The sequence below is a fragment of the Excalfactoria chinensis genome, chromosome Z (assembly GCF_039878825.1).
Source record: "Excalfactoria chinensis isolate bCotChi1 chromosome Z, bCotChi1.hap2, whole genome shotgun sequence".
In the NCBI taxonomy this organism is placed as follows: Eukaryota; Metazoa; Chordata; class Aves; order Galliformes; family Phasianidae; genus Excalfactoria; species Excalfactoria chinensis.
Window position 1 is genome coordinate 22,331,447 of NC_092857.1, and position 23,907 is coordinate 22,355,353.

A 23,907-nucleotide genomic window follows, 5' to 3' on the forward strand; every position below is an offset into this window, starting at 1 on the left:
TACTTACTTATTTTAGTATGGAAAGATGCATTTAAAGAAGAGGTATGTTGACTATTCTGACTATGGTCTTAGTTTAAGGAAGGATTCTGAAGATGTGTGGAAGCAGAGCTGTGAAGTAAAATGTAATTAAAAGGACAAAAGGAGTGCTTCTGAAGTCTTTCAAAGCAACACAACACTCTTGAATTCGTGCAGACCATGCTGGAACATGATACACTTCCATCTCATATGTTTTGAAGAATATAGCCCAGCAATTTTTATGATGGTATGACATCTACAGTCTTCCAGGCTGGCTGCCATGAACATCAAAACTCTATTTCTCCACACAATCCTGTACAGTGCAGCTCTGTGTTTTTTGTTTGTTTGTTTGTTGTTTTTCCTATCCTGTCCCTTCCAATGTGTGAATGCCATTACAAAAACATCGGTTAAAGTAGGGAGGTATGGCAGGAAAGGAGAAGTGAAGTTGAGGAGTGTATTTTCATCACTGCATTAAAGAAGCAAGAAGATCCATGTTTGTGCTTCTTAACTGAGAAAACCTCTGTTGTACCAGGTGCTGTCTCCTTTTTTGGGTGGTGGGGTGCGGTTATCAGTATGGATACCATATGTACAGATTACGGCTCATACAACTGTAAGAAATGTTATGTTGTACAGTGCTTCCTTCCAATAAACCATCTGTAATTAAATGCCCAGTGGAGAAGATAACAAGTGCCCACATGGAGAAAGATAACAAGTTATTTAGAGGAACTGCTAAAAAGCAGATTGGTGAGGATAAAATATTACCATGGAAACCCCGGCAGGCGTAGCTGCAAGCACACAGTCATCCTGGTGACCGCAGAACACTGCTGAGCTGACAGTCCAGCTTCAGTGAACTTTGCAGTGACTAAGTAGAAAATCAGATGCATGCTATTATAGGAGTAAACTTCTCTTTAAAACCATTTCACGGTGGCCACCAGCTTTAGTCTTCTGAGAAGCAGCAGAGAATTTGCAGCTTCTAACAAGTTCAGATTGCATGCCAGCTTGTGCTTGAAGAGCATGCCAATACAAGCACTTCATCCCAGATGTCACCATGCTTTCCACACAGGTCGGTCATTGCTAGTACAGTTCACTGTTCTCTCCTGCTGTGGGTTTTTACTTCCTTTATTTCCTGTGTCTGCCCAAAAATGGGCTTTGCAAAGTCTTTTGGGTTGGTTTGGGCTTATGATCTTGCCTCCTGGAGTCTTTGGAACTCAGGCTTTGAATCTTTGCAGGCTTCCAAGACAGCTGTAAGGGAGGTGAATGGCAGGACTGAGGGGTGTGAGGCCGGCGTTTAACCTGATGGGATAGTTCCGTTTCGGAGGCCGAGCAGTGTTTCACCCTCCGGGTCGCCCTGGCTCAGTAGTGGAGAGTGAGAGCAGTCATAGCTAAGAGAAGCTGTTAAACTCAGGAAAATGTTAGACACAAGCAGTTTGACGGATTTTTTTACTTCAGGAAACAGGCAAAAGGGTAGCAATAACACGGGACTGTTATTCTCAGACTGTAATACACTTCCTCTGCAACTGGAAGCCGGGAGATCAGAACCTAGCGAAGGGAAGCCCATTACTTTGTCACCGTGTGCAATCAACGCACTCGGCTCTCGATTGCTCAGTCCTCTTTCAGCCCGCTCGTTCGTCTGCGCGGAGCTCGATTAAGAAGGCTCTTCCAGCCGCGGGGAAACCGTGGGCCGGGGCAACGCGCAGCCAAGGACCGCCCTCGGTTGCAGCGAGGTGGCAGCAGCGGGATGCTGCGCTGGCTGATCGGGGGCGGCCGGGAGCCGCAGGGCCTGGCGGAGGTACGGCGGGGCCGAGTAAGGCCGTCGTTCGGGGGGCCGTCTCCTTTCAGCCCCCCGGGTAGGGGGTAGCGGGGCGAGGTGGGGCGGGCTGCACTGCGCTACGCTACGCGGGGTGGCTGTGAGGCGGCCCTCTGCGTAAAGTGCGTACTGCGGAGGGCGCTGTGAGCCTTACGCCGGCGGCGCCCCCCGAGGTAACGCGCGTTGCGGGCGGTGTCGGTGTTGACATGGCCGACTCGTGGGCCGACTCCGTGTTGTGCTGGGTGTGAGGGAGGCAGTGCTGTCGCTGCTCCGTCCCGAGGAATGCTGAACTGAGCCTGCGCTTAACAAGAGTTAGCAAAGCTTTTGCAGGGATTCGCACTCTTCGTGCTTTCGTAATCCAGACAGACATGAGGAAGTCCTCCTTCAGCTGCTGTGCATAAACAAGCCGTGACGACGTCTCGTTTCGTTTCTAATGTCAGTGTTCACCACAGCGGCAGTGCCAATGACCTGTGTCATCAGTCCAGACCTCAGCAATGCTGTGGTTGCGTTCAGCAGGTATATGTGCATGGCAGGAATTACTAACAGCAGTGCTGAAATGGGCTGTAGGCTCCTTCCCTGCTGTTTGTTCCTCTCCAGAATTGAAACTTGAGCTACATTCAGGGGACACTGTATTTTAACAAGGCTGAGTGTTGGTGGACTTCTCCCATTCTTCCTTTCTTGGCTTTCATAAGCATGATCCGTGGGACTTTTCTCCCATTGTGGCCGCTGATATCAACATTCATTCCATGTGCTGAATGACGGTGGTTGTTTTGCCTCAGTGAAAAGCTGAAAAACAAGTACTCGCGAAGATTATTTCTAAAGTTTATTTTCCCCTTTGCACTTTGTTGTGCGACAGACAGTGTGAAGATGGTCTTCTTAACCATGAATTCTCTTCATACGCAAACAGTGTAGATGAGGAAGTCCATTACTGTCAGTAGGCTTTGGGCTGGTTGCATTTGGTTTGTTGCTGTGGCTTCAGCCAGTCACAAAGAGGCAGATGTGCCAGAGTCTGGCATTCCACTGAGAGAATAGCGAAAACCTCTAGCAAAAGATTTAATTTTAAATTCAGGAAATAATGAATTTCTCATTAGCCATTCCATTCTTTTTTTTTCTCACAGTTTATCACTTAGGCCTGAGCTCCTGAATTTCTTATGTTGATGGCCACAGTATATGTCTGATAGTCCACATAAACTATTCTATTGTGCTTCACAGCACAAGGTAACTACTGGAGAATCTCCTGTTTTGGTAGATTGCTTTTTGAACACCCCACCTTTAAGTGCTTCGAATCACAGGGGTTATCAAAAAGTTGTGAGGCTGTGTGGAATGTTATTATTACAGTGATGGTTACAGGTCCTGTGTGAAAACCTGTAAGATGGGAATGGATTCCATTAGGATCAGCATCTCATCTTCTCTTCTAAAAACTTGGTGATGCTACAAGAGAGATTAGTTTACATCGAGCATTACTTCTTTAGAGAAAGAATGCACGTATAGTCGAACACTTGAGAAGGTACTGATGAAGATATGAAGCTAGAATAGCTTGTAGTGTGACACAACTGGAGGAAAAACTGTCGGGTGGTTCTCTATATCACATCGCAGCACTGTACCTTTCAGTTTTCATGAGCATCCTTAGGTGAAATGGAAATAAGAAAACATAAGATTAGGCAGGTTCTACAGAAGTATCACTGTCTTCCATTGAAGAAGCAAAGACAGAATATAGAGTTAGTATGCTACTGTTACAGCTACTGGCTTTTTCATAACAGTGGTGCAATTGTTTAGTGAGTATATGTTCCTGTTATTAAATAAAATAACTCTTCTGACTGCAGTACTGCTTATGTCATCAGCTCAGTGCTACTCAGATATTTTAGGACTTTTAAAATGCGATATATATATTATATATATGCATATATATATATTTATAGGAATATTTGATTTGCTTTTTGTGGCCAGACTGTTAATTTTCATATTTCTCTGACTTTTCTTGATAACTCTGAGGACTGTACTTCCATTATTTTAAATGGGAGCTGCTATTCACACATAATTGCGTAAAATGAGGAACAGTTGCTTCATGAAATGCATCAGATACCACAAAACCAAGATAAAATTGCAAGAACTAGCATTTTGACAACCTCTTCATTTTAAATATAACACAGATTTCCTTCCCTTTTTATTAATTTTGTTTTTCTTAACTTGTGAAGTACAGTATCACAGTACCAATACAGAAATAATGGAAAATAATTGATTGCAAGAAAATATTGATGTTTCTGAGGATGTTTGTCTCATGTAGGTTTATCTCTCATTTATGCTACAGTCTTCAGTAATTACAGTTTTACAGTGTAGTTTCCATGATATCCTTAAGGAACAGACAGTCCTATAGGTAATAAAGTTAGGATGTGGGAGAATTTTGTCACGGAGTTACTGCTGAACTATTTATATATGCTTGACATTTAAAAAAAATTATTTCTAATAGCAAGGTGTTCCATGATGCTGAAGACTGTAAGCACAAAGAGGTTGTCTTCTATTGAACAAACTGATGGTTGACATTAGCAGAACTATACTATTTAGACTCTGCAGTGCTTTTACAATGTTTTGTTGACCCTGCCAGGTGATCAACTTGCTCTGAGTGATTTATGGTGCTTTTAATTAATAGTCAGCGCAACTGTAGATGTTCTATGAAGTGATTAATCGTCTTCCATGGTTTTTTTTGTTTTTTTTTTTTAAGCTGTTGGCTTTGGTGTTTTGTGAATAGAGTTGCAGTGGATGATATGTCAATGTATAATTAAGGGCATTGTCTTTATGTAGATTTTTGAAAATTGAATGGTAGATAAGATACATGAGAGATGCAGAAACCCCTCAGGAGGGTATGTAATTTAATGAAAAACTATATGTATGCTGTATGAAGCTGGCTCCGTGTGGTAGCTGGTGACTGAACTGGCTTTTTGTCTCGATATATCAGTGAATAAAGCAGTACAAAATGTTTTTCAAACAGAAAATACTCTATTTTGATTTAAAATACATGCTCTAGAAGGATACTATTTACATGAAGTGATAAGAAACAAGCCTTTCTGATGATCTTGATTAAAGTAAAATTATTTCAGAAAATTAACTTCAAATGTAACTGTACATTTGCATGTGAGCCGATAAATAGATTGTTAAATGTTACAGAAACCTGATGAAAGCAATTATGTCAGCACAAAGTAAATCTAATTTTTTCTTTTTTTAACGAATTTTAGAAGTCATCTGTACAGACCATTGGTGAAGAACAAGCACAGAATCCTTACACAGAGCTCCTTGTGTTGAAAGGTCATCAAGATATAGTACGTTTTCTTGTACAAATAGATGATTACAGGTATGAAATTGTGTTCTAAGTTGTTCCATAATGTTCTTGGGAATGCTTCAGATAATATTTTTGAAAACAGAACTGGAATCATTTCTATGTTCTTGCTAGGGAAGGGTGGGGGAAAGCCTGGATTTAAAATGACAAGGAGTGAACACTCTTCTTTTATGATGTTTTTCCATTGTTTGTCTTCTTTTCTGAGTCATTTCTTTCATGAAAATAAGAATGGTGAAGCAGTCATTTTCATTTCTTGATGCAAGTTCATTTATTTGAAAGAAGTACCTTTAGCTAATTGAGCCCATAGTTTTCTGGCCTGAACCTTCCTTTTTGTATTTGCATACATAGACTTTCTCCTGAGGCACTACAGAGCAGTGCTTCCTTTTTTTTTTTTCCCTGAGTAGCCTGATGTGTTCTGTGTTCTTGATTTGAGTACACCTGTTATATTTCACCTTTTGTTTCTACAAAAGAATGTAAATCTCCTACAGATTCCTTCAATGTAGTAAGTGAACACTGCATTCTCAGCGATAACTAAATGTTGCTATTCCTTTCTTAACAATCTTTTTTTTTTTTTTTTCAAGTCTCTCATGTCTCTGCTTTTTCAGTGGGGTCAAAAGCAATGTATTTGTTGTCCTTTCTTCTGAAGCTCCAGTGCTTAATTCATTTGATGTGCAATTGATGCAGTTTTTCTTTTTTCTGAAATTCTCAAGTCTTGAAGAGTTCAGTAGTTTAATTCTATACATAATAACTACTATGATTCAAAAAGGGGCTTATCACTCTATTTTGCATTTACTCCAGTTTCCTTTTTAAAGTTTGCTGTACTTATTTGAAACCTTGCAGTTACATTATCTCTCTCATCACATTTTTAACTTTGTGCATTTTTCTTATGTATTCCCTGATATCTTTGTTCTTTTTTTTTTTTTTTTTTTTTTTTTTTTTTGGTGACTACTTAAATTCCATGTCAGGAGTCATCTAAAGAAACCTGATTACAAAGCAGAGATGAAGTCACTAGCTTTACCTTTGCCTCTTTGGAAGAGTGACTAGGAAAATGAAATACAGTCCTTTTATCTTAGTGTAATATTAACCTTGCATGCTTTCTCATTTAACCTAATCATTAAAGGAAGGAATTAATTAACTGCCTTAAAATAAAGTTGTGAAGCTTTTAGTTAATAGTAACCAGAGTGACTCTTAGCTGTATTGAAGAATTAAATAGAAATCCCTGAGAACTAGGTAGATTACTTAATAGTTAGGAGTCTCTTTGCTGAGGAGTAATTTATTGTCTTTTATGGATGATGTGTGGAAGAGTAATACTAACTCTAACATACTGTTAGAGTTACTACATACTGGAAGAGTCTAACATACTGTTCAATACACTTCACAAACATAAACCAAGTTCTTAACTATGCTTTTTCTTCACAGTGTTCAACAGGCATTTTGTAGTGGAATATTATAATTAATAATATATTAATAATATGCGTTTGCAAGGTATGTCATTTCCCCACTTAGTTCATTTTTCCCCCTATTTCATATTTCCCCCTGTTAGTTCATTTTAGGTTCAGTGGGGAAGTAATGGTGATAGGCGCATAACTGGTTGGACTGGAAGACTATGGAGGTCTGTTCCAACCTTGGTGATTTTGTGACTCCAAGATGTAGGATGTATATATATTTCACTCTGGAAAATTTTCAGCCTGTCAGTTTTTGTTCTTAATGTTGCAACTGTGTTGCAGAAAATTTCATGCATTTCCTTGGCAGCTTTTCATTACAGTAAATGACCAGAAGTAAAATTCATTTAGAACTAGAATATAATTTGTCTTTCCTCAGTCCTTTCCTTTTCAGAGAAGAAGAAAATTTATTTTTATAACAAGTTACACTTCTCCTAAAACATACATTGAATAAAATACCAGAGTGTTCTTAGATTTCAGGCATTTTTCTGAGGTAAAGAAATGTTTTACCATTTCGGCATCATTTTATGGTATGCTGATAATCATTAGTTTACGTCTGTGTGGCTACATGGAAGATAGATTGTGAAATAGCATCTGGAAGAGGAGTAAGTTACATAGGTGGTTAATATTCTGAGAGTTTGAGGAGTTGGATAGTCGCCTCACTGAACAGTAATTCAGGGGTTTTATTTATGAAGAATATTGTAGTTTCTGGGTTGTTAAACAGCTGATAATATTTTTCACTTGATTCTTTTCAGTAAAATTAGTATTGTTACTCAGCTTCTGAAATGTTTTTATTTAGTTTCGGCTGCTATTCCATTGTGTGTGGTTTTTTTTTGTCAACTGTTGTAAGCCAGGTTTCACGCTTCAGATCTTTAGATAATATCATCTTATTGAGAATTTTGCAGAAGGATTTTCTTGTTTTCTCAGTGGCTCAGCTAAAACCAGTGAGTGGAAAATTTTCTCAGATTGGTTTTTGAAGATACTAAATAAATCCTGTATAAATGTAACAGAAAGCTGTTTTTTTGTTGTTGTTTTTTTTCCTTTTATCTTGTATTTTTTTTATCATGAAGGGTCATATTGATTGGGAGACTGCTAGAAAAGGCTAATCCTCAGCAAGAGTCTTCCAGAAAATGACTGAGATAAGACTGCATGTAATACTCTAGCATTTGACACATTAAACTAAACAGAGTTCATAACACGTTTTAAGAATAGCTTTCTTTGTTGCTCGTTTGACCATCCTTTACTCCTTCGGGAAGCAGACAAGTTTACAGAGGATGGTGATCATGACTGGAAAAGAATCAGGTGACCCATGAAACTCCACCTTGGTGAACAGGATGTACTTGTTGGATAGCTGACTCTACAGTGTACCTCTTTGCTAAATAGAAACACTGGTTAGATGTCGAAGAGGAAGAAGTACAAAACAGCACTGCATTAAGCTTCTGTGCTGAAAACTCATGCTCAGAAATTCCTTCAAATGCTAGTTTTTTTCCCCAGAATTCTGTAAGGTGGCACATAGTTCCAATGTTAGTTGAAAAGCAACTGGAATTTAAAGGGGTTGTGCTGAAATGTGAGAGTCTGATTAAGTTCTTGACCCTGTGGCAAAACAATGTGTAATTCAGCTAAAAGTCAACTGAAAATGAGATATTACTGTTATTAAAGGCATGCATGGAAGATTTCTTTTCACTATATTCTTTTTAAGGAAGGGGTGTGATTGGATTTAAAATGACAAAAGATACAGAAAAAGTATATTTTGCACTTTTTTTTTTCCTGTAATGGAAAAAAAAAAAAAAAAAAAAGAGGGCATTTGAAAGTAATTGGGGCTGAGGAGATACAGCTTTATTCCAGAAGACTTACTTAGTTAGCAGGTCTCATGGCCAACATAAATACAAAGTAAGAGTCCAAAAGAAAGGATTTCTGTGTAGTTAGTTAATGAAAACATTCATATCTGGCAATGAAAAAAGAAAAATCAGAAATGATATAACCTTTCTTCTTCGCTACTTTCTTGGTACATAAGTAGATGTTTTAGTTCATAGAACGTCCAATGGCTTGAGTTGGAAGGGATCTTAAGGCCATCTAGTTCCAGTGCTCCGCCATGAGCAGGACTACCACCCACCAGCTCAGCTGCCCAGGGCCTCATCCAACCTGGCCTTAAGCACCTCCAGGCACTGTTCCCCCTTGTCCTGTCACTATCTGTCCATATAAAAAGCCTGTCTACTTCCTGTTTAAGCGTTCCTTTTAAGTACTGGAAGGCCATGGTGAGGTCTCCCTGGAGCCTTCTCCAAGCTAAACATGCCCAGTTCCCTCAACATTTTGTATGAGAGCTCTTCAGTCATTTTCAAGGCCCTCCTCTGGAACTGCTCCAACAGCTCCACATCCCTCCTCTACTGGGGTTTCCAGGCTTGTACATGGTACTGCAGACAGGGCCTCACAAAGACAGAGGGGAAGGGGACAATGTTTCTCTCTCCCTGCTGGTACCTTAAATACAGACCTTTGGGAGGTTTTTAAAGCTATTTGTAAGTATCAGTAAATACTGGGCTTCTCTACTCCTGTGCTGAACTCAGATGAGTGGTTTCTGATTTGTTGACGTGCAGTCAGTTGTCTCTGACTGATAATATTTGGTTTTAGGGTGTGAGGTTATTCACTATGTAAGATCTTTCATTAAAGTTTTAAACAACGAGAGAATTGGTTCTGCAATGTGGGCTTCTGTTTATAAAGGTATTTATTGGAATTCTCTAGCTTTGTTCTTTGTTGGCAAACATTTAAGTGTACTCACTTCAGGACTTCAATTTGAAAACTAATTGAGATTTATGGATATTTATTACATCAAAATCAAGAGTCTGACATTTCAAATATTTTTTATGTATATTTTTACTTCTGCTCCAGTATATTATGCTACATTCAAGATTTCACTTTGTTTTTCTTATCAGGTTTGCATCAGCAGGGGATGATGGAATCATTTTTCTGTGGAATGCTCAGGTTTGCTCTGTTATTTGTGTGTGTGTGTGGGGGGGGTAGCTGGTTTGTTTCAGAGGGGGTGAGCACTAGGGAGAGCTGTTAGAAATGTCTACAAGCATAAAAAAAAAATTGCTGCATAGGTTTGTGTCAGAAATACTATTTGAAAAATGTAGATGTTGAGTTTGTCAAATCTCAGCTTTAAAAGAAGAACTAGAATAATAAAAGTTGTGAACATTAGAGAAAAGTAATTTTTAATAGTTGCAGTGTTTTTTGGTGGCATAATGATTTTCCAAATACTGGGGAATTATATGTTGATGTGAAAAGCAGAAGTGAATACGAACTTGTGAGTAATTGTCTTCTAATATATGCTTAGTGCTTGCTGAAAGCACTGAGGTGCTAACTATGGTGAACTTGGTGAATAAGTGTCAAGATCCCAGTATCCCAGATCCCTTTAAGGATATCTTAGTAGCTCTGTTTGCAATAACTGCGTTAAAACTGATGAGTCTAAATGGAGAGCTTGCGCAGAAATTTATTGGGAAAACACCAGTCAGTGATCGTTAAATACCTCACTCATTGCCAAAGCAAGGCCTTGCTTGCTGTAATAAAATTCTCATTATAGTTTTTGAAAAACTATTTAAATAAAGTAACTCTTATGGAAATTGTGCTCTGTAAATGTAAAAACCACTGTTTTTGTTATGTAGTACTCCACGTATATACCTAATATGTTATTTAACTCAGGTAAGATCTTGGAAAGTGTTAAAGGTCTAGGAAGTGAAACTGTAAATGATTTTGGGAATTGAGATTTTAGACTCTTAGTAAAATTTTGCTTTCAAAAGTAGTTTGGTACCTTTGGTGTCTTGTGTAGTGATGGGTTTAATCCAGGTTTTACCTTTAAGTTCCCTGTTTTTATTTTTCAGACTGGAGAGAAACTTTTTGAACTTCATGGTCACACACACAAGATTACAGCTATAGCACCATTTTTTTCATCAGAAGCTAATGAAGAAAACAGTCATTTGATTTTAACAGCATCGGCTGATAGAACAGTTATTGTATCCTTAGACCTGGAGAGGTTTTGAGTCATTTATTTACCATTTATTTTTATTTTGTTTTTACATGTTGTTTGAATTTATTCGCTGTTACTATCCAATAGGTATAGTTGAATCAGACTAGGATTTTTTCTAGTCATTAATCACAATTTATGTAATTCCTACTGTGAAAGTGAATCCTAATGATAGGCAATTATTAGTATGTCATTTTGGACTTTTGAAAAGGAAATCTGAAGTTATAAGACCAAGTTTCTGAATATCTATATTCCAAACTCTCCTTTAGTTAAAAACACAGCAGTTCTAATAAGCATATAAAATCAGTTTCCTTAATGAATTAAGTCAGGTTTGGGACTGCACTACTGGCAGGCAGGTGCAAAAAGTATCATGTTTCCATTCTACTGTAAAGGTAAGCTGAGGAGAACCTAAGACTATTAGTCTTTTTGTGCACAGTAATTTCTGTGTGGGCTTTCCTGTGAGCAGGTATATTTAAAAGAACAACAGTGTAGTTTAAGAAATGTAACCCTTTAACAGCAACTGCTTGAGAACTGTTCTTAAGAAGTTCTTAATTTCTTTTTGGAACTTTGAATTCCTCAATTTTGTTTTTGAAAGGCTATGGATTAAGGGTGATTTTGTATCCCTGTTTTGTTATTGCATTGGAAAAGGCAATCCACAATCAAACTACTCTTGAATGTTAATTGAAAATTTCATTAGAAGTCAGGTCTTGTGTTGTCGATAGAATAAATGTAACATATATAATTAATTCTGTGTTCCTCCAGAAACTGACACTTTAATACTGTATTTCACAGTATTTCCAGGTTCATCTAGCTAAAGCTCTTTTTAGATAAAAATTCCCTATAGAACTTTTGCAGGTGACATATATCTGATTTTTGTTCTACAGTGTTTGACAGTCCTTCAAAGGCTGGATGTATGGTTGTCTGGAGGGAGTGATCTATGTGTTTGGAACCGAAAATTAGATCTCTTGTGTAAGACCAGTCATCTTACTGATGCAGGTAAAAATGTAAATGGCTCATTATGGCAGTTAAAGTGCAAGTAAAATGGATCTGTATAATGATGCAAAACCAACTTGGCAAATTCTCTTTAATTTTAATGATAACATTATGTATTAGAGCCACTTCTTAAAAATGTCAAACTTAATCGTTTCAAAATTAAGACTGCTTTTAATCTCCTGTGCTGTGTGAATTTTAGAGTATGTCAAACCTCAGGAAGTGTAATACTTGACAGTTACTCTAAATATTTTGTGATAACTGTATTCCAATTAACTTGGAATCTTAGAGGGCTAGACCCGCTATTACTGACTTACATGTATTTGCTGTAATGGGGGCCAGATCCTTTCATTTCCTCTGTGAAGGAGCTGGAGTTTTATTATATCTATTTAAAGCTTGATGATATTAGTAGTAGAGTAGTAAAGATTTATTGTTAAGAATCAGTGATTTCTATTTATTTAGTTATTTTTGTAGAAGATTGAGATCAGATTATATTTACTGTATTTTGATCAAAACCTCAATGTTGGTCATGCTTTTCTGTTAATAATTGTTACACATTATTGCTCTGCTTTACAAAGATAGCTATGAAGCTGTTAATCAAATTCAAAGCTGAAAACACTGTTTTCCTTATTTTTGTCATAGAGTAGCAGTAAGTGAATCTTAGACCCTTTGAATCAAGACCTTTTGAATCTTTGAGGATACCAGTATTCTTTTAAGACTGATACAAGGTATCCTGTGAAATAGCAGTTCTTAACTACAGAGTGCTATTTAAACTTTTGTATGCAGGGTTGACAAGTGGGATGTGCTGCATTGGCTCTCCTAATCCCTTGCTTCCTTTTTTGGGGGGAGAAAGAGACTGCTTATTCTTTAGGGAATTTTCCCATAATGATGTGGCAGACATCCCTCAACCTGTGCTATGTGGAACAGAGGCAGGATAACAGTAAGCTGGAATCTTCTCTTATGCCATGTTTTGCTTCATCTGGCTCTGCATAATATTTTAACTGCATATATATTGTGGTAATGTCAGTATCTAATAACTCCAGCAACTCATGTTTAGAATCTCAGTAATTAACCACAGCATCCTTAGTGTTGTGCAGCATTAGGATGTAAACTTCTTAGCCCTACTTAAATTAAAAGATTATTGATAGGAATGTTATCTCCTGTCTCAAGTTCAGTGGTTCAGAAACCAGCAGAATTCTGAGCAAACTCTACTGCCATCTGAAGTAACCTGTTCACTTCAGTTGCAGGTTTACTTTGGCTTCATGCAGTAGGATTTTTGTCTTGCTAGTAATTTGTATATGGACCGAGAATTATGAAAAGCTTTATTGAAAAGGAGTTATCAGTTAACTTTTTTGTTTTGTTTTGTTTTAATAAATAAATAATAAATAAATAAATAATAAGTAAATAAATACTGTTTCCTCCCTTATTTCCATTATTTTTCAAAGGTATTAGTGCTTTGGTTGAATTGCCTAAAAACTGTGTTGCGGCTGCTGTTGGCAAGGAACTAAGTGAGTATACTGCATTTTTGTTAGGTCTTTGTATCCTCTGTCATTGCTTATCAGAGATGCCTGTATACAGAACACCACTGGAATCTAATAGCATGATCAAAGCATTGGGAGCAAATTAGAGATCATATTCTTATGTTTAGACTTTGGTATACAGGATAAACTTCCATCTGAAGTTCCTTCAGATCCGACATGCCCTTAAGATAGCATAAAAGAAATTCCAAGACTGATTAAAAGAAAGTCTTATTTCCCGGAGATTTTGATTGTGTTATTACAGAGAATTACATTTTTTTGTTTAATAAGTCTTTGAGACAGTGATTTTCACCTTACTTAACCAATACAGATGTTTAATACTTAACACTTCTGCTCTGTACAACTTCTGATGTAGATCAATTCTCTGAATTTAAAAGTTACTAGGTAGAAATCTTTGATCCCTACAGCTGCTGTAATAAGCGACATTAATAATAACACTGTAATAAATTATTCACATTTTTGTGTTATGAGGAAAGCAGTTAAAGAGATGATCATAAAAGGTACTGCGCATCTTACACTGTCTCACTTTTAATGTACTTAAATTTGTGTCTATCTCAATATAATCTGTTTTATTTGAGCACATCTATATTTTATTCTGACAAATGATAAAGCTTATTTAGTCACTTTCTTTATCTTGGAAGTCATTTTTAGGTTGATTGCTTCCAGTGATAAGTCTGAAGGTTGGAATATCCTTGAAGCAAAACGCCTTGTTGATCATCAAGATAACATCTTGTCATTGGTCAGTGTCAATGGTAAGCAGGTGTTTGGTGGAATATTTCAACTGTATGCTTCTTGTTGGAACCAAACTTATAACTGGAGAAAAGCTTCATAAATAGTAGGTGATCCTTTCTGTGGTGCCTGTGAAGGCAGTGAAATGTGAAATGAAACCAAGCAGGTTTATGATGTAGAAAAAACTCAAAGGGTGCACAGATTTAGGCCTGCACTTAGATGGCATTACTTGGCAGGACCAAGTGACTGTCTGAAGTTTTGCCTAGGTAAAGACTGCAGTTACCCTTCTGCTTTATTGTCTTATCTGTTTCTTTAAATTCTCTCTGAGCCTGGAACAAGTTATTCCCAATATGACCAACTGTATATTTGTCCTTTAGCTAATAGGTGCCAGCCAGATTGGTACAAAGGACCTATTGAGCAGAGATGGAGAGAAAAAAACTTGGGTTCTGTGGTAGTTGTTTCTGGCCTACTGATGTGCCCACTTATCAAAGAATAAGAGGCTTTTTCGTGTAGGCAACATGTGAACTTCAAATACTTGAACATACTTCCAGCGATGGTCTCTGCCTTTGTCATACTGTGCTTTGCAGCAAGTGAATGTCTTCTTTGCTAGTTCTGATTTTACAGGAGAGAGCTCATCTCCTTTCAACAGCTGTTCTAAGTAATCAAATGGAAATTTTCTCAATGGGGAGAGGAATTTGGTCAGTCAGTTGATGACTGCATTCTACATAGCTTTATGCTAACATAAGCTTTTCTTGTTGTGTAGGGCCATAACCTTGTCTTAAATGGATGGTTTTTCTTTGTTTTAATATAATATGATTTCAGTGTGTTTTTTGTTTGTTTTTTTTTCCCCTTCACTCTAGATTTGACTTTTGCAACAGGTTCTCATGTGGGTGAGTTAATAGTTTGGGATGCACTTGACTGGACAAAACAGGCATCCGAGTGCAATTTCTGGGACTCTTCTGTCCAACCAGATGCACGGACAGAAATAAAGTTATCCCAAAGTCCAAATGAAACTTCAGTTCAACACTTAGCATCTGATGAGGAGGTAAAAATTCTTAAGCAAACTACTTCAAATGAGCGTGCATGGTCTTACTGAAAAGGCCAAATGTTTTGTGTTTTCAGTTTTGTTGCTGCTGTAAACAGTTTGCCTTCCTTAAAATGGGCATGATTTTCGTATGCAGATTTTGGTCATTGAGCTAACTGCAGGTTGTAGGATGTTGGCAGTATGGGGGAACTAACGTTATGGACTGTCACAGCAGTTTTTTGTCTGAAAAAGGAAAATCAGGTGTTTGCAGTACCACGAGAATCAAACAAACACATCATGATGATGCGGATCTCTCGTGTGTTAAGGTTCTGGAATGGCAGAAGCTGCTTCTTCTGGAAGAAGAGCTTGTCTAATTTGATGCTCCAGTGGGATGGTATAGGTTTGGTAATACTAAAAAAGTATACTAAGGAATGCACCTCCTGTACTGGTGTGCTTAACCTACCCATTAACATCACTGTACAGTTTATGCTCCCTCATCTGTTATTTTCTTGGGATTTTAAATGACCACAACTTTACCAGGGCTTTGTAAAATAAAGTGTTTTCTGTGAAAAGCACGTTTAGCAGAGTGTAAAAGGAATCTATATGAAAGTCAGGAGTGTGCCTCAAAATGGAAGACTAATGGAAAGACTTCAATTTCAGTAGTAACAGAGCTCTCACTGTAGATGTACATAACAAAGCAAAAAACAAAACAAAACAAAAAAAACAAAACCCACCCAAACATAGAAAATAAACTACTATCATATGTTGAGAAATTGTTAAGTGTTGGTTACTCCAAAAGAGTAATGCCTTCTATTTATTTCTGTGGAAACAGCAACAGCTACAAAAAGCAGAATAACACTATTTGATAGAGCAAATTCTGAGCTACTAAAGGCTATTTTTCAACATAGTCATCACTGTTAGTCATGTGTTTTTGCCAGGAATGAACAAGAGCCTGTATGCCATGCTTATAAAATCTGGACAAGTGGAAGTGACTCACTGTCATCACTGCTGAAATGTACCATACGCCATGTCACTGTTCTCACATCCACTGTTTGATCTTCATAAATATTCAGCAAGTGCTGAATAATGTCAGTGGGTGCCATTTTCTTCATGTTGAAGAACTCAGTGACATACCTTTGTTTTGTACTGCCCCTCTGCTGCCATCTGTCACACAGCACCCAAACATAATGGAATATTGGTGGGAAAGTTTTCTCTGGTGTCATGAGCTGACATGATAAAATAGGAGGCATTACTTTTGGAGCAGTCTTCCTCATGTATAGTTAAGAAATTTTAGTTAAAAAAAAAACAAAACAGTTGGGTTACCATTTTTGTGAAATGTTGACAAGTGTGTGGAGTGAACTCCTCAAATGTTGAGGCTCTGTGGATGGAGGCAGGCCATTCAGGGAAACGATCCAGCATACTGTTGCTTAAACAAGGTATGTCCTGGAATATATTGAATGGGAGTTTTTTTTTTCATTCATGTTTGGCACCAAGCAATTATCAGGTGTGTGGCTGTTCTTTTCTGAAGTCATAAGAGATAAATCACAGTAAGATCCTAGTCCATTGATGTGCAAAGTATTTCTGGCTTCTTGGAACAGTGGTGGTTATCAGATGGAATCCCTGCATTTTACTGGAGGAGAACATAACATGTAAAATGCTTACTGGTCTCCAGAGTATTGTGTAATATATGGGAGTTCCTTCTTTACACGTCTCTCATTGAAGCCTGTATCCTTGGCAAGATCTTTTTGTACAGATTTTGTTAAATTAAAAACAAAACAAAAACAATAAGTGCAGAATAGTTGCCTGGATTCTCACTCCTTCTGGAGAAAAACAGGGTTTGTTAAAACACAGGGCTATACTTACACTACAAGAATATAAATGTTTAGTTGTAGGAATATGTTAATTTGTTGGTATCCCTGGTTTCTGTAACTAGCCATATGATGCTGACTAGATGATGTCATAAGGACCACTGGAAATCCATAACACACAGGGTGATGTTTCAGTGTCTGTTTCTATAAGTTGTTCCACTGAATTTTCTTTCCAGTATGTTTATGCTGCAGTTGGAAAAGGCATATACGTATATAATCTTCAAATGAAGCGTGTGATAGCCTGCCAGAGAACTGCTCATGACTCTTCTGTACTGCACATTGAGATGCTTCCAAACAGGTACAAGTCACGGTACATTTTGTCACGCAGTAAAGAAGCTCAGAACTTGGCAGAGTGGCTGGATACAGTCTACAAAGCTACATCTAATTTCTAGTGCAGGGACTTAATCTTTAGCTTGATCTGCTTTTACTAGGTAGAGCTTGTTGATTTGATTTTTGAAAATCAACGTGAAATAACTAATTCAGTGTGCTCAATAGACAGATTCAAAATAAAATATCTTGGCTATTTTCAAAGTCAGAATTCATAAACACTTCTGTCTACATTGTGAAAATACCGCTTAATGGTGTTTTACTTATATAGAGCAAAGATGTTTGGCAGATCTGGTAAATCATTTTCATTAAATATCTAAGAACTAACAAAATATTTTAGCAAAAAATAGCAACTTCCAGCCTTCTTTCAGTAGAGTGGAATTTCCAGCTAGAACTTATTCCTGGAAGCCAAGTTAAAAAATACTAATGAAAATAACATTTAAAAACTTGTTACGTATGTAATCTAGGAGCTGTGTTTTTAAATACTTTAATATTAATGTTTGATGGAGCAAAATTCTATCAGAAGCTAGAAATTAATATCTTGATCTTGAAAATCTATGCATTTTTCAGTGTACATCGTTTATGTGTAATGAAAGAAGCTATTTTTCCTTATGTTCTCTTCCATAGATAATACGGTTTTGCTTAGTGAAAGTAGGCTTGCTGAAGTCATTTTGTGTGTTTGCAGAGTCTAGATGTGTTTTAGTGTGTTTTTTTTAAGGTTTGAGAACGCATATTTTCCATTTATGTTTCAAGTCCATTATAGTTTATTAGTATAGCTTATTTGCATACGTACTTGTCTTGCCTATCAACTGTTTTGACAGGCAGCTGATATCCTGCTCGGAAGATGGCAGTGTACGCATTTGGGAGCTCCGAGAAAAGCAGCAGTTTGCAACTGAACCAGTTCCAACAGGTTTGCTTGGAGTGTGGGGTGAAAACAGCATTTAGGAAAAGAAAATCGGAGAACTCTATTCAGGTGTAGAGAGGCTTGAAGGCTTTGTAAGATGAGATAGCGTCATGTCAACTGAGATAGATATAGGAGGGGAACCAGAGAAGATGCATACAAGACATCTAAGATCTGATCTGAGAATTTAGAAGGTCCTACTGGAGCAGTTCTGCCCTATAAAGCTTATTTCAGTTTTCAGTTTCATTAGCTAGTCTAACAAAAATTACTCTCTCTCCTGACAAGCTTTCATTCACATCTCCTCATAGTGGGTACTCTGCCTGCCAAAAGTAAGTTGCAAGACCTTGTAAAGAAAGTTAAAGACAAGCTTGCAAATGAACTGGCACAAAAAACATGATTTCTACATCTTCTTCTTGAACTTTGGACTCACTTTGAGACTGTACCCAACTTCACTTGCATACAGTCTTCAGGGTCTTGTTGCCTGACTGATAAAACTGTTATAAAGATTTTTTTTCTAATATTTTTTTTCCTAATTGCAAATCTTTTTGCCTTCTGGGTTGGTTTAGCAACGTGTTTTTAAGAATGTCCTACCTCAGTATTGCTGACGACAGCTGGTCTGTGCAATTCAGCTGCTTATTGTGGCATGTTTGTTTCCACGTTGGAAATGTCTAATTTTGATAATTGGAGTTAGGTTTGAAAGAAGCCATATGCTGTAGTGGGATGACTCTCTTGCTGTTGCTGTGCTATTTTCACATATACACATCCCTTAAGTAGTTGTTCATTTCTCTTGTCATCTGCTTTGCACCAAGGCCTTGGCCTAGCACACTTCTTTGTGTCTGCTGAGGTCTAGAGCAAAGATGGAACTTCACTGTGTGCAGAACTCATATTTCTCACTTCTGTATATGTCATTACACAGTTCTTCAGATACGTGTTTTCTTGTTATCTAAGTGGAATCCGTGGAGGATTATTGTTGCACAGTTTGGGTGATGATTTTAAGACTAAACGAGAAGTCAGTAAATGGTATGAAAACAAGCAAGTCGGCACCAAAGTCCTGCTTATTACTTGTGTGCTGTGCTCTGTTGTGCAGTGGAGGATACACAGAGATGAGACTGGAACCTCAGTTCTCTCTTCTGAGCACAAATGACAGCCAGGCAGCTTATGAGGACAGAGCATCGCTGTCCTGCATCTGCCTTTGCCATTCAGTTAGTTCATTTAAGCATTTTCTGAATTTTCTGCTAAATAATATGTATTTCTTATCCAAGTGAGTAATGCAAAATTTATCACATCATAACAAGATTCGAAATATCTGTGTTTTCCTCTGCCATTAAAATATGTAATTCTGATTCAGAAATGCTGTGCAGTACAGTGCTTCAGTTACTTTGCCATGCATACTGTCCTACTTACTTTTAGATTACAAGCAACTCTCAAAAGAAAACTTCTTTTCCCTCCCCTACAGGGTTCTTCAACATGTGGGGATTTGGAAGGGCAAACAAGCAGGCGAACCAAGCTAAGAAGGTGCAGGAGAATACACCTATGCATTTTTTGGAGCTAGTTGGTGATCTGATTGGTCATTCATCGGCTGTACAGGTAGGCCAGTTTTAGTAGGATGAGAAGAAAGAATTTCATTTACTTACGTAATTTTAGAAGTGTTATTTAAGCAGCTGTAACTTTTGACTGCGTAGGTCTGGAGGCTTGGAATGCCTTCATCATACTATGGAGTTGTATGGGAGTCCTGGGCTTTAGGTCCTCCTAAATTCATGAGAAATTTAGCATCTAATAAATACACACATTGATTACATGGAATATGTGGAACAGTATGAAAACGATAGTGTTAGTAAACTAAAGTTCATTAGAGCTCAAACAGTGACAGATGCATGAAGATTGTGTCTGTACAGAAATGCTACAGAAAATAAGGTAGGATATTGGGTCCCTTTGTAGACTGCAAACAGTACAACTGGGAACTGAACTGTGCTGTGCTTCTATCTGCCTAAGAGGGTGTATATATATATATATTTTAAATGGTATTTCTCCCTCCACACTTGTGTTTTCAGTGTTAATGTTTGGCAAATATATTGAAGTGAAAGATGTCTTTCTTACAGTGAACTGTTATATTCTTGCTAAGAGCAGGAGAAAGGTTTGGTAAAGAAGATGGGAGGAGGGTGCAGGTCTTGGAGTAGTTTTGCTCAAAAGTATGCATGAGACTAGCTGGATTTCAGGACTGGTAAAAGCTTTAAGATTCTCACTAACAGCTAGGAGATGTGCTACAGAGATTTCTGCAAAGCTTTCTGCCTCTCTCTACCATCTTTTTCTCTAAAACTGTTAGAAGAGACCATGGTAGCAGTAAGAAAAGAAGGCACCTACTTTTACAAGCAGAGCTGTAAGACAGAGGCCATGCAAGTTATGCTCACTTCTACTGCTGACTTAGAGAATGTTTTATTCAAGTTGCCTCACCTTAGCACTATCTGTAGATCTTCCTTCTCCACATGGAAATCTTTCAGGGCAGTGTTATTTAAGTGTTGTATTCATACAGATATTTTATGGAGTCTCAAACATACAGAAAGTTGTAGTTTTGCATACCTAATGTCTGAAATGGTTCTGTTCAAACACAAGTATTTGTTCAGTCCAGGTTTACACTGAACATTTAAGCCAGCTGATAATATCATGTGAGTGTCATAATAATAGTAATGGTTCCATTGCAGATGTTCCTGTACTTCAGTGAACTGGGACTGGTTACGTGCTCTGCTGACCATCTCATTATACTGTGGAAGGATGGTGAACGAGAATCCAGGCTCCGCAGTTTTACGTTATTTCAGAAACTGGCACAAAATGGTGATTTACAGCTAAAATTTTAAATTGTTTGAATGCAGGCTAAATATGTATAACTGGATATACATTAAATGTGAATGTGAATGTGAAGGAAAGTCTGAGCTACTGGGAATGTGACTGTCATTAAGGTTCACACTTAATATCATGTATTATATTGGAATTTTTATGGCTATTCTTCTCAAAGGAGAATTTTGTATGTTGAAGCTTATTAGGCTTACTCAGCAGAAATTGTGTTGCCTTAAATGACTGAAGATAGTGATGACTCATTAAATAGTTTCTGTTATTCCTAGTGTTTTCAAAAAGAAAAAGTAACCACCGCGAGTGAATAGCAAAGTTAAGAGTTGTTAAAATGGTTAGTTAGAACCTAACTAAAGCAGCTGTTTTATGTGAGTTATGTGTCCTCTGTATTGTGTGGAAAAGAGACACAGAAAAAAACGTTAGGGGCTTGCTGCTTTATATAATTTATTTCTTACAGCTGAAGTCTGGAAAACTTTGGTCAGTGGTAGCTCAGATTTGTGTATATACAAAAAAGAAAAAGGGTTCTCAGAGTTTTTGCATTTGATGTTACAATAAGGGTCAGAAGAAGAAAGAAAAGTAGGCAGTACCAGTTCGTCTGGTTTTAATTATTTTTAGCAAAGCAAATTATTGACACAGAAATACTTCTGTCTTGCAACAGCTGCAGTTCTACTGTGGGTTAACCTACACTGGAGTTTATATGATACCACTGTGATGTCTAGCATGAAGTGTGATTGATTCAGATTAGTCATTATGTAGCGCACTCATTGAATTCATTTGTCTGTCATGAAGGTGCTGTCCTTACTGTGGATTTACAGGATATAAAATGTTTTCATAACTGGTAGTAACTCTTCTGTTCTGTCAGCTGAGCACTGAGTTCTCAAATAAAATTTGACTGCAAATAAACTTACACTGTGTATGTAAGCCCAAATAGAGTTTAAAACCATAAAGCCTCCAAGTACAAGATGCCTTTACCAAGTCTGAGCAGTAATCTGCAAATCTGAACAGATTTAAATACAAACAAAATAATAATAATTAAAAAAAAAAAAAAAAAAAAAAAAAAAGCTGGGGGGGAAAAAAAAACAGCCAACCAAACAAAAACTCCCTAATCCCCCCAAATCCTCCCCTAAGTTAAATCCAGTTGTTTATAATCATCATGAGATAGATGGGGAATAGGGGAAATAATTCTCAAAATCAATAGAAAGGAAGTGGGAAGGAGGATGGATTACCATCCTTTTACTTCTGGAACAGATAGGACCTAGGGTTGAGTTGGGGAATTTAAAATAGGGCTCCATTGTCCTCAGTTCTGCTCCTCAGACCCTGTGCTCGAAACAACTCAGGATAAGTCTTGTGGAACTTTCCAATGCCATCATTTCCTTTTGAATCAGTGAGTTAGCTGTTTTCAGTACTGTACGCTCCAGTGGTTTAATTCCAGATTTGAAGTCCAGCAGCTGTACCATGTGTAATTAAAACAAGGAGCTAAGTGGATCCTGACCAGAGCAAAAGCAACAGGAGGCACTCCAGCTTCCTAGGAGGAAATGAAGAAACCTAGATTTGCTTCCTCCAGCTCCTGTGGATGCATGCATTTCCTGTAACACCCAAAAGACAAACATTGCCTCTTGAGCCTGCACATAATTATCCCTGGAAGGAGAGCAGAGAACTGTAACATTTTAGGCTGTATTTTTCCCTGCTTTAGTGGGTTTGTTGAATTTAGAACCCCAAATGGCATTAAAAAAGAAGAAAAAAAAAAAAAAAAGAAAAAAGAAAAAAAAGAAAATGGAGAAATAGTAACAAAAAGTAACATTTCCCTTTATATTCAGGAAGGTGAAGTCAGCTTTACATCTTGAATTCAGTGTTCTTTTCTCAAGATGGAAATAGTATGGTAGGTAAAGAGATTGGATTACAGCTGGTTATAGCATGCCTTTGGGTATGTGTTACTACACATGTGAGGATGAGGGCATGTTAATCTCATCTGCTTGTTAGTTTCTACCTAATGCATCGTTTCAGGTAGTGTTCATCACCAAGTGTTGCACTCTGTACAACTGAGGTACAAAGGTACAAACTGGGAGAAAAAGTTCCTCTTTGGCTTTTTTTCCTCATTTAAATTGAAAAAAAGAGAGTTTATTTGTTCGTTAACTAGATGATTATTTGTTGTTACTAAATGTTTCCATTGAAAGCTCATATAGCTGCTTGGTTTGCTTAGGATGGTTTGTTTTAGTTTTATCACTAGTTACAACTAGAGAGAAGGAATGTGATCTTAACTTGTTATTTCATTTATACGTGACCACTTTTGAGCGAATACCTTGTCAAGATACAAACCTGTTTCAGTGAACAGTTCTGGTTGCAAAAGGTGTATGTTTTAAATGGATGTAATTCAGTCCATACATGCATGTGTAAATATATCTGTCAAAAGTGCGTTTGGACTTTCTCAGCAATAGATCTGCCAACAGTCTTTGAAGATGGTTGAGTTGACAAGTTCTTTGCTTTTCACATGAACTTTGAGCATAACATCAAACACAGGGGTGCCATACTAGCCAACTCTAGTTAACAAAGTTTGCTGCTTTCAGTTGAGAAGTGCAGTGAGCAGAATTAGGGAGATGAGGTTAGAAACTTTACCTAGTGTCCTTTGTCACTGTCACTGATGCTTTGTCATTTGTCATAGCCCACACAAGTTCACAGTCCTGTTTTACTGATGTAATTAACTTTTATGACAAGGTTACCCATCTAATTCACCGGGGGAAGCCAGTAGATGGAATCCTGGATCCTCGCAGTATCTTTCTGGACAACATGTTCAGCATATAGCTAGGCAAAAACGTACTGTGATGGGTGAACAACTCAGTGGTGTGTTGGGCTAAAAGGGTTACAGTAAATGAAGTTACATCAGGCTGGAGGCCCGTCACTGGCAGGGTGCTGCAAGGCTCCATTTTGGTCCAGATTTTTAAAACGTTTTTGTAAATGATCTAGATGCAAGACTCAAACCCGTACCAAGTCTGCAGATGGAGGGTAGAGAGGCCTTGCAGAGATTTTGACAAGTGAGAGGACAGTCACCAGCAACATGGAATTTAACAGTAGCAAGTGC

General features: G+C 37.7%; 1 protein-coding gene across 1 annotated transcript; it reads left to right on the forward strand.

Annotated features, from left to right (window-relative positions):
• The first annotated feature begins 1,673 nt into the window (after positions 1-1,673).
• Positions 1,674-22,558, forward strand: WDR41 (WD repeat domain 41). The gene is made up of 13 exons (XM_072358882.1): positions 1,674-1,804; positions 5,053-5,168; positions 9,523-9,571; positions 10,468-10,599; positions 10,940-11,002; positions 11,495-11,606; positions 13,046-13,108; positions 13,780-13,890; positions 14,728-14,912; positions 16,936-17,057; positions 17,908-17,996; positions 19,444-19,574; positions 20,687-22,558. Exons 1-13 carry the CDS (start codon positions 1,754-1,756, stop codon positions 20,837-20,839), a joined length of 1,377 nt encoding a protein of 458 aa, XP_072214983.1. The 5' UTR covers positions 1,674-1,753; the 3' UTR covers positions 20,840-22,558.
• Positions 22,559-23,907: the final 1,349 nt, after the last annotated feature.

Coding starts and splice junctions, on each gene's coding strand:
- WDR41 (XM_072358882.1), top strand. CDS start 1,754: ATGCTGCGCTGGCTGATCGGGGGCGGCCGGGAGCCGCAGGGCCTGGCG. Junction 14,913..16,935: donor ACTTAGCATCTGATGAGGAG/GTAAAAATTCTT, acceptor TTTTCTTTCCAG/TATGTTTATGCTGCAGTTGG. Junction 17,058..17,907: donor ATTGAGATGCTTCCAAACAG/GTACAAGTCACG, acceptor CTGTTTTGACAG/GCAGCTGATATCCTGCTCGG.